Source organism: Rhinopithecus bieti, unplaced genomic scaffold (assembly GCF_001698545.2).
Source record: "Rhinopithecus bieti isolate Rb0 unplaced genomic scaffold, ASM169854v2 scaffold_5051, whole genome shotgun sequence".
Taxonomy (NCBI): Eukaryota; Metazoa; Chordata; class Mammalia; order Primates; family Cercopithecidae; genus Rhinopithecus; species Rhinopithecus bieti.
In genome coordinates this window covers 841,422-851,772 of record NW_016804599.1, presented here as the reverse complement: position 1 = coordinate 851,772, position 10,351 = coordinate 841,422, and the positions used below count along the sequence as shown (strand labels likewise).

Here is a 10,351-nt window from a genome sequence, read left to right as displayed (position 1 = left end):
GAGGTGGCGGGCGCCTGTAGTCCCAGCTACTCGGGAGGCTGAGGCAGGAGAATGGCGTAAACCCGGGAGGCGGAGCTTGCAGTGAGCTGAGATCTGGCCACTGCACTCCAGTCCGGGCAACAGAGCGAGACTCCGCCTCAAAAAAAAAAAAAAAAAAAAAAAAAAAAATATCCTTCTTAACTCTCGCCAAATAAAGAAATGGAATAAGGGGATTTTATACTTGTATTAAACAGCACAAGATCACCACTGTGACAGCTGCACAGCCAAGAGAAGGCACTGTTGAAAGCCACTGGGTGAGGAAGAGCCTACTGCTGTTTGGAGTAAATGCAATGCTGCTCTACAGAAAGCAAATCGGGATACAAGCTGTCCATGGAGTTTTAAAGAAACAGTTCAGATAGCCCCACTCACCGAAAGATCAGACCTTGAGACCAGTGGATCTTTGATTTGTTTAGTATGAAGGACTAATAAATGCACTCACATTAAACACTGATAGAGAAATATCTACCACTGTCTAGACTCTGCCCAATCAGGCAAAACTGCAGATCAAAAGAGGCACCCTCCTGTGGGGACAGCATCCCCTGCCACCTGGGCCCACCTGAGTCAAGGGCCCTGGGTTTCTGCTGCAGTGGGCAGGCCCCAGGACTTTATTCTTATCATGTCAGGGACTTCCTTCTTCTCCCCCAGATTAATGGTTAATAGGCCTTCATCTTTCTCATCCAGGAACTTATTTCAGTCACAAATAATATATTTTACATAATTCATAAAACTTTCCCTTGGGAATCCATCCCAGAAATCTTAATATGAGACAATGAGGAAAGGATTCATTTAAATGTTATCAGGTCCATATTTCTTTCTAAGGTGATATATGATTCTCACTTAGCTATAATAAACTATAGCTTGAAAAGCTGACAGATTTTAATAGTTTTTTGCCTTTAACAAAATAGCAGACGGGAAAAAGCAATTAGAGAGGTATTTGTATGAATTTCAATTTTTATAAACGTAACAAGTTAATATGCATATACCAAGAAGCTTCTCTCCCAACATGTTCAGCTGGTCCACATTGAGACCTCTTTTGGTGACAGAGGAAAACTGCCAACTCAGCACTTCTGAAAGCTGAGCCCAACGTGCACATGGTGGATTCAGGAAGAAGGACAGATTCTAGAGAGAAAACACCCAAAATCTAAGGGTTACTACAGACACACCAGTCACAAGTGTGGCACTAAAACATATGTCCATCCCAAAGTTCAATTCTAGTTTATATGACACACAGGTGCTTTCACAGTAGGGGAAGAGAAATACAGTCAATTTTCATTATTTACAGATGCACATTTGTGAACTTGTTTACTCACTAAAATTTACTTGTAACTCCAAAATCTAAGCACATGGCGTCTCTGGGGTCATCTGAAGACACACCCATGCACACAAAAGCAAAGAATTCGAGTCTCTTAACACTTATGTTTCCAACTAAAGCCAAACAAAATGACACTCGCTTCCTGTTTCAGCTCTCATAAGAAAACGTGTCCTTTTTGAAGCCTATTTAGTGCCATGTTTTTGCATTTTGTGACTGCTGTTGGTGATCACTGTTTAAAATGGTGCCCAAGCATAGCGCCACAGTGTGGTCTACTGTTCCTAAGCACGTGAATGCTGGGATGTGCCTTATGGAGAAAATACATGCGTGAGGCAAGCTTCACTCAGGCATGAGTTACCCAGTAATCCTGACCATAGGTGTAATGTTAATGCCTCAACAAGTATATTAGATAAGGTGTCTTTAAACAGAAACACACATAAACCATGTTATGCATTGATGGGGTGACAAAAATGATGTGACCAGAGGCTTGAAGGAACCTAGCCTTGTAGTTCCCTTAGGAGCAACAATTCATTATTTGCTAATTAAGTGTTCCTGGTAACTTCAAAAAACATAACTAGTTCGAATAATGATAATTGACTATAATTAATTAACAGTAAGTATCCACACTCTAAGAATGGAGCATGCTTGTTTAGTAGATGTGTACATTTTAAAAATAATAATGATAAAGTGGTATGGAATCACTAACTGCCCTAGCTTACTCACATGGGAGAAAAATCATAATTCTCACTTCAAACACATATACATGCTTCACATTCCCAGATTTACTCAAAAGCCTTAGAAATACCACGGAAGCTTTGTCACTTCTCCCTCAACAACTGGCCACTGGGGCTATTTCAGAGACGCAGCAGCGAGAGCATGGGGTCTGCTTAACCCTGGGACCAAAGCAAATGTATTTTCCATACCCTGGGTTCCGCCACCAGCATGTTGTACCAAAGGATGGAGGCCCAACCGCTCGGGAGCTGGCTGACGTTAGAGATCACCACAACGGGCAGAGAGGTCGTCTAAAGGATGACAAAGACCTTGAAATCATCTGAATCACAGAAATGTCACCTTCAGATAACTGCTTAGCCTCAACTAAAAAGCAGGGGATTATTTGTAAATTTGTACATATTTAATACTTGAAAATGAGAAATGTTAAGTTCTGTTCTTTTGTCCAGTTTAATTTGTCTTTGATGTATCTTTCAGTTAAGAAATAAGTCCCTAAAAATAGTAATAGCTACAATAACTAATTAAGGGGTATGCAATATGAGAAGATGAAAATTGTCACAATGAAAACATAAAATGTGGAGGGAGGGCAGAGCAAAATAAATAAGTCCCAATGCTTACTGTAAAAAAAATTAACATCAGCTATCTCAACTGGAACATTTAAGTTATAGAATTTGAAGGTTAATTCAATTCTCTAGCTTTCTGGACCATAAATTAAGGTTAAGGTAGTATTAGCTGAAAAGATAATTTTAAAACAATTAGGTAAATACCTCTAAAACGAAAACTGAGAAATAAAAATACACGTAACAATTAAAAGTAAAAATAATGAAGTTTTCCACCTCGGGACCATGAAAGTCTTACCTCGAGGTCAATTACCAAACCAGGCTGGCACAATTGGGTTTCAAAACTAAGGGAGTGAAGCTCTTCAGTAACGATGAGAGGACCCTTGGAAGAGAAAAGGAAAGCTGAAAAGAATATAACCACTTATTCACAGATCCTGAAACTTTCAAAAGCCCAATTAACATTGCAACAGGCCACAGAGATCCTGGACCCAACCAGCAGGAAGTCTGAAGACTCAATATTGAATCCCTCCCAGATTTAATAATTCTGAGTATCAGTGTGCTCTGAAAGATAAGTGCCTGAAGTTATGGTAAGGATTATAGATTCAGAGCAATAAATGTCAATGGGGAAAGAGCAACTAATGGCTTTGTGACCTAAGGCTTCTCAACCCTCAGCTGTCTGCCTGCCCAGTGTGGCTGCACATCTCAATGCAGATGGGTGGGGAAGAGGTGAGAGGGCTGGGAGTAAGTGCACACTTGGGATTGTCTACTGCCTACCGGAAGGGCTGATTCACATCAACTTGGTAGGTCACAAGGTGTCTTGGTTTCGGTAGAAATGGACAGATTTCAAAGTGCCTTCATAGACATTACCTCATGTGAACCTCACAACTTAGAACTAGAGAGGTACAACTGCTAGACCCAGGGAGGTCAAAACATAGTTCAGGTGCACACCAGGGCTAGAAGGCATCTTTGCACTGCCTGGGCCTGTGTTTGTCCCGCTGCTCCATGTGACCTCCACTGGTCCTGGTGTGGAACGACTGCACGCTGTGTGTGCATAAAGGACGAAAATGTTCTAAACCAAAACAACTCCAGATATTTCATCCTTTGTCCATAGTTCATTTCTGAATGCATCACAAACCCAACTCCTTAAGGATCACGTTGTAGGAAGGAAACTGATGCAAAGGCAATGCTTCTGGTAGGGGATGCCATGGCCAAAAAGCCCTCTTGGCACATAGCAAGGCAGTCATCAAAGTGGCCTCTCGTTCCAACTCTGACAGTAACTCTCTGTGCACCCTTAGCTAAATCCTGCAAACTTCCTGTGACTCAATTTCTTCACCCGTAAGATGCGAAGAATACAAAAGCCCACAATAGCTACTCCACTGAGTGTCTAATGAATTTGTGTGCAAAATCGTTTGACAATAGTAAAGTACAAATGTGGTGTTTTTACTGTTGTCACAGATATACCAAGTACCCAGCTCATTTGCTGCTCTTCCCTGCTGGGTCTGAACTCCTCTGTGAGGTGTCCCCAGCCACCAACTGACCTGCCCTTTCTAGACAGACCTGCCTGATTTGGGCCCATTCACAACATAAAGAGACTCTCACCTCATTCGTTCTGGTGCCAGCATTTTTCTGTTCTTTCAATTGCTATAAAACAAACAATTGTCTTATTAAACACCATGGTAATGGTCAAAGTTGCTATCTTCATTTACAAATGAGAACAAAGTTAGGACTAGAAAGAATGACAGACATGACATTATCTTTAGAATGCAGAACATGGGACAAAATGGCCCTCATTCTGGATCCATGAGCAGAAGCACGTTTCCCCAGAGGCCTGATGGTGCAGACACCAGTCTGGAGGGATCTCTTGGAATCGCCACCAGCTCCTCTCCTGTGTTCAAACTTTCCCTGAATGATTCCCCGTGCACCTTCGTTAGCTGTTTCATGCCCTGAGGCTCAAGGGACAGCTTCACCCTCCCCTTTCCCTCAGCAGAGTCCTCCAGGCTGGGCCCAGTGACTCCAGGTCCAACTGCCCTCAAGTGGACATCAATCCCTGAGCTGCCAAGGGACCAGGCTGGGGCCCTGAGGGCGGCTCTGAATACCCTCAGGCAGCTGAGTTGGGCTAAAGCTTTCAAGTCAGGTAGAGCTTCCTAGCTAGGAGGCTTGCTGGATCACAAAGTGGTCTCTAGTGAAAAAGGATGCCTTTAATCTCCTGCAGGTTCTGAGCCCAAGGAGAGCTTTGGACTCAGCACCCACAGAGCCTCACAACAGTTGGCAGCCCCTGTGTTCACAGAGGAGGAAAGATGGTACAGCCCATATAGAGCACCCCGCTGGGTCTCTACTGCCTGGGGAATGAGCTCTACTGCCCTGGAGAGAAGGTGGTAGAGTCAGGCTGCCGTAGAGGCAGGGGCTGTGGGCGGGGCCGCCAGGAAGGGGAACACGGGCTGAGGAGTGAACCTTGGAGTACGGGACCACACTTGGAGGGTGGGGGAAATCACAGTCAGGACACGGGAGCCATAACCTTTGAGAAAACTGCAAGCGTCTACAGTGAGTGACTGTGGGGATCATGCAGGCAGCAAGTGCAAATCATTTACGTAAACACAGGCTCATAAAATGTTTTTACTGTGAGTGATACAGCCCAGAAAATGGAGTGAACAGACATGGGATGAGGAGGAGAAACCAAAATGCCCCAAGTGCTGGTGACAGGAAGTCACCAGCCACAAAGTCTGCAAACCCCAGCAGGGGGCGTCCTCCACATGGCAAACGTGCCAAAAAGGGTCGCTCTATTGTCAAAAGTCCTAAGAAACCAGAGACGATATAAAGACAGGAAACTCATGTCCCTACCAGGTGCCGAAATTCAGCCGCCAGACTGCCATTGGTGGACTCCTCCATGTTCATCACCTTTGTGTGCGTGCCCAAAATGTTGAACTTCCTAAATCTATACAATATAGGAAAGAAATGCTGAAAAGTCTTCCAACTATTAAACAAATAAAAATATAGCACAGTGTAGCATAAAGTACATCACATACCCTTTTACTGTATTTCTCTCATTCACATCTCTGCAAAAAAATATATATATAATCATATATGTGTATTTAAAATATGAAATAAGCTTAAACAAAATTATGAGTATAAGAACATAAGAGTGTTAAGTGAATGATAAATAAAAAATAAATCTACACCTGTGGGTTTGCGGCCTTTCATTCACTCCCTGCTTCAATCTACCCATATTAGGTCTGGCAAGTATCACTGAATGACCTTGGGCAAATAAATGGTCTGGGCCTCACGTTGTTCATTTGCACAACATACTAACAGTGCCAACATACGGGACATCGTGAGGAATAAACTAGTTAATTCCTCACCAGTACACCCTCAATAAATGTAAGCACCAGCACCAGTACACCTTCAACAAATGTAAGCTATCGTTATTGTTTATTGGGCAGCTACTTGCGGCAAGGGCCTGCACTAAGCACTGGGGATCCAGCAGACAGCACTGCCCAGTTGTCACAAAGCTCAGAGGACTGCCAATGTGACCATTTAAACCTCATTTTTATTCTCTATGATCTTTAATGCTCTCATGAAAGTACCAGAAGAGTCAGTTATCTGGGGTAAGTGGGAAGTTTGAGTTTAAAGTCTGAGGTTGAAATTTTGAAAGACTTTGCACTTTTATATCCAGTGATTACTTTGTCATGTTCTGGCCAAATCATGTATCCATGAGTGTCCTAGAGATAGACTAGAAATCATGGGCTCACTCACAGATCTATTAGTTCACCTTCCTTTCCAATCTCAACCAGAAGTTTAATGCTTTTGCGAATGACAATCACCATTAGCTACGGGAGGGACCTATTTTCCTGTTTGGAAAAAAAAGAATTTAAAATAAAAGGAATAGTATGATAAAGGCTGACTTTTCAAAGCTAAGAAGATAGTCAGCTGGAACCGACAGAAAAGACACAGGGGCCTGAAGCAGCTGAGAGTTGCTGAGCTGACGCAGAGGACGGTAAACTGCAACGGCCACACGACGCTTGTGCTTCTTCCCTTTAGAAAGTAGGATGTATTTCCCTGTCCCCCGAATCTCAGCTGGCCTTGATTTGCTTTTAGCAACTGGATGGAAGGGAGTGATGCTATACACGTTCCAAGGCTAGCACTCACAGGCCTTGTTCACTTGGAACACTGTCACCGTGGGAAAAGCCCAGGCTAGCCTTTTTGAGATGCTTGAAGAAGGACCTGGTTATCCCAGCTGAGTCCCAGTCACGTAATAAGGCCTTGCTAGAGCACCTGGCTCCAACCACACTAGCCCAGACCAGGACGACCTACAACTCACAGAATATGAGAAATGAGTTTTTGAGGTTTTAGCCACTACGTTGTTTTTTTTTTTTTTTTTTTTTTGACAGTCTCATTCCATCACCCAGACTGGAGTGCAGTGGCATGATCTCAGCTCACTGCAACCTCCGCCTCTCAGGTTCAAGCGATTCTCGTGCCTCAGCCTCCCAAGTAGCAGGGATTACAGGTACACACCACCACACCTGGCTAATTTTTTGCATTTTTTGTAGAGACGGGGTTTCGCCATGTTGGCCAGGCTGGTCTCAAACTCTGGCTTATGTGATCTGCCTCCCTCGGCCTCCCAAAGTGCTGGGATTACAGGTGTGAGCCACTGCACCTGGCCTAGCCACTAAGTTTTGAGAGTGGTTTGTTAGGGAGCAAAAGCTAACTGATATACCAAAGATGATGGCATGAAGACAAGGCACAGACCATGCTACAAGGAAGAATATTCTTATAGGAGTGGTAACAAGCAAAAAGCCAGAGGAAAATGATTTGAATGATCATAAATCACTTTTGAAACTTGCCACACCAGTATGTGACACAAGCTAACAAAAACATTAAATATGGGAGGGGTGGGAGGAGCCATCTCGTTTCTTAATGAGAGTACCCAAGTCAGTGCCAGTCCAGGTCTAGGGACTCAGGGCAAAATAGAATGGGGCTGCTCCACTTGGACTCCCATGAGAGATGCCCATTCCTGGGTTCCCACTGCCCAGAAGAGACAAGGGTGAATCCCACAGGCTCCACATAGTCTCCCCAAGATGCTGCTGATCTCACTCCAGAAAAACCCCCCAAATGACCACAGAGTCACGGCAGCCTGGATGTTCGGCCTCAGGTTGGATCAGGGGCCTCTCCTCTGGGGCTGAGCTAGAAGGAAGGGGTGGCATGCCAAGTCCAGCCACTTTGAAACTTGCTGATTACAATCTCATATGCATAAAGAGACACTCACTCTCTTGTTCAGTTATAGTCTAAAAAGGCTCAGGAATGTTGGTAACAGCTCCAGGGGAAGCTCCCAACATCCACCAAGGGAGCTGCTGACTTAAATCTGCTGGGATCATTTGTGACGGCCCTGGTGGATCTGACTAGGAGTCTCTGCTCATATGCAGCATTGGCAGGACTCTGGGTTCAGCCCTGGGGCCCTAGGGAGGCAAACTTCCACCCAGTGTAGACCCTTCCACAGCTAGTGAATCTGCTTATCTAGTGCAGGAGTCTGTGCTTGAGTAACAAAATCAACATTTCAGTACTACATGTATGTTACATAATATTAAAGATATCTTACTTATCAAATAAGACCTTGACTTTCAAATTATAATTCAGCTCTTGCAATTTCACCAACAGTCTGGAAAGATAAATAAAAGCCATTACTTAAAAAACATTATCTGTTACCATTTATTTATTATGCCAATTCCCTATTAACGTTTAGATAAACCACTCTCCCCCAGTTTTAGGGCATTACCAACAAGAAAACTGACAGTTTTGTAGATCTACTTAAATTTGTGTAAGTGTATTTGTAAGAATAAATTCCTAGCTGTGGAATTGCTTAGGAAAAATTGTAACACTAATTCTGACAGAATGCAGCCCTGAGTTTACATTCCCACCAAAAGTTAATGAGGGTAGCTGTTTCCCTCTATAACCTTGCCGCCAATATTGGGTTTCATCACAATTTTGATCTTTGGCCAATTTATATGGGTGAAAAATAGCAAACGTTACTTTCTACTGAAACTTGTATCTAATCTTTGTCCTTTTGGGAGACAATAAAAACCATTGCCCATAATCAGAAAAAATAGTGTCCCATCTACAGTCACCCCAGGGTAGTGTGGAAAGATGGAGGGCAGGTAAGAGTGTGTGCCTGTGCTCCACTGAGCTGGAGACTTTGGGAAGGAGACCCCAGGGCTCTGTCTGCTCCGTTCAGTGGAGCAGGTGGATGGGATCAGATTTCTACTGTCCCTTCCAGCTGCGAGTTCTAGAATTCCACGAGGGCTTGAGTGTGGCATTGTATACTACCAGCCAGGGAGGGTTAACCACTGACTTAAATCAGTAACACCCCAGAAAAGGACCCGGTCCAACGCTGAAGGTCAGTTCAGTTCTTCAGCGTCTAGCTACTCATCATAAGAAGAATGCTTAAGGCAATGCGGCCATTCAATAGAAGAAAGTAAGGCCACATGTTCCTGGAAACACTTCTACAATTATTATCAAGGAGAAAGGCTACAAAACAATGTATGTAGCCTACTCTTGAGTTTTTTAAAAAAGAAATATGTCATATTTGTGTGTGTGTCTCTATATGAAATATTTGTGTAGACATGGAATCCTAATGTTTTAAAAAGGAAACATTATGTCATATTTGTGCGTGTGTGTTTCTGTATGAAATATGTATTTGTGCAGACAAGGACAAAATCCTGGGAGGACAGACACTAGGTCATTTACTGTGGTGGTCCACAGATATTTATATCACGGACTGCTTTGAGAATCTGATGAAAGCTATAAATCCATTCATCAGAAAAATGTACATATTATAAATCCACATTCATACAGTTTCTGGGGTTCATAAGGCTCAGGTTATAAGCCTATGCCCAAGAGGGGTGAGGCAGCCGCGAACTTTCACTCTCTATTACACACATTTCTGCAATTTGGAATTCTGTTTTCCTGTGAACATGCATTACATTTATGATTGAAAAAAAATCAGGAGTGTGTACATATATATATATATAGGTTACATTTCTACTATGAGTATATTAATAAAAAACTCTCAGATATTCTCAGTAAGCGTTCATATTAAAATGCCTCCTGAAAAATTATTTCCTCAAAAGCACCCTAAATAACAGTTTCTATAAAAGGAAACTAGGGGTACAAACTACATGACAGGACAATGTATGGGATGCCATCTTTCCCTTGTTACCTCAACTTCACAGTGAACTGGACCCCTGTCTTCAAGACCAGCGGCCTCTGAGGGTGCGTTGGCATGCAGGGCTGTCTTTCCACCACAAACGAGCTGCAAATCCCCAGCAAAGGATAGATAAGTTAGCATTTCCATTAAGGTTGAGGCAGTCACAATGATTTTCCCGAAAGAAAAAAGGGGGTTAGAGAGTACAACCTAAAAAACAGTTTGAAAGATTCTGACAAGTTGGATGAACAAACTGATATTTTCTAATTAGTAAAGAAATCCCAAAACCTAACAAGGACTTAACAGAAACAGAATAATCGTAATGATCTATGAAACTATTACATTGAAACAAACTTATACGATGAAGGCTAGGCACAGTGGCTCATATGTGTAATCCCAGCACTTTAAGAGGCTGAGATGGTAGGATTGCTTGATCCCAGGAGTTCAAGACCAGCCTAGGCAACATAGTGAGACCTTATCTTTACAATTTTTTTTTAAAAATTAGCCAGGTGCCGGGCGCGG

General features: G+C 43.0%; 1 protein-coding gene across 1 annotated transcript in view; it reads right to left on the bottom strand.

The window, feature by feature from the left end:
- STAT1 (signal transducer and activator of transcription 1) overlaps positions 1-10,351 on the bottom strand; it is a 51,363-nt gene that overhangs the window by 16,419 nt on the left and 24,593 nt on the right. Inside the window, exons 11-18 of the mRNA XM_017869364.1 lie at positions 9,845-9,937; positions 8,228-8,287; positions 5,661-5,690; positions 5,476-5,569; positions 4,237-4,278; positions 2,936-3,019; positions 2,272-2,370; positions 1,023-1,158 (exon numbers count right to left, since the gene is read on the bottom strand). Of these exons, the coding sequence (XP_017724853.1) occupies positions 1,023-1,158; positions 2,272-2,370; positions 2,936-3,019; positions 4,237-4,278; positions 5,476-5,569; positions 5,661-5,690; positions 8,228-8,287; positions 9,845-9,937 (638 nt within the window). The remainder of the gene's footprint in view (positions 1-1,022; positions 1,159-2,271; positions 2,371-2,935; positions 3,020-4,236; positions 4,279-5,475; positions 5,570-5,660; positions 5,691-8,227; positions 8,288-9,844; positions 9,938-10,351) is intronic.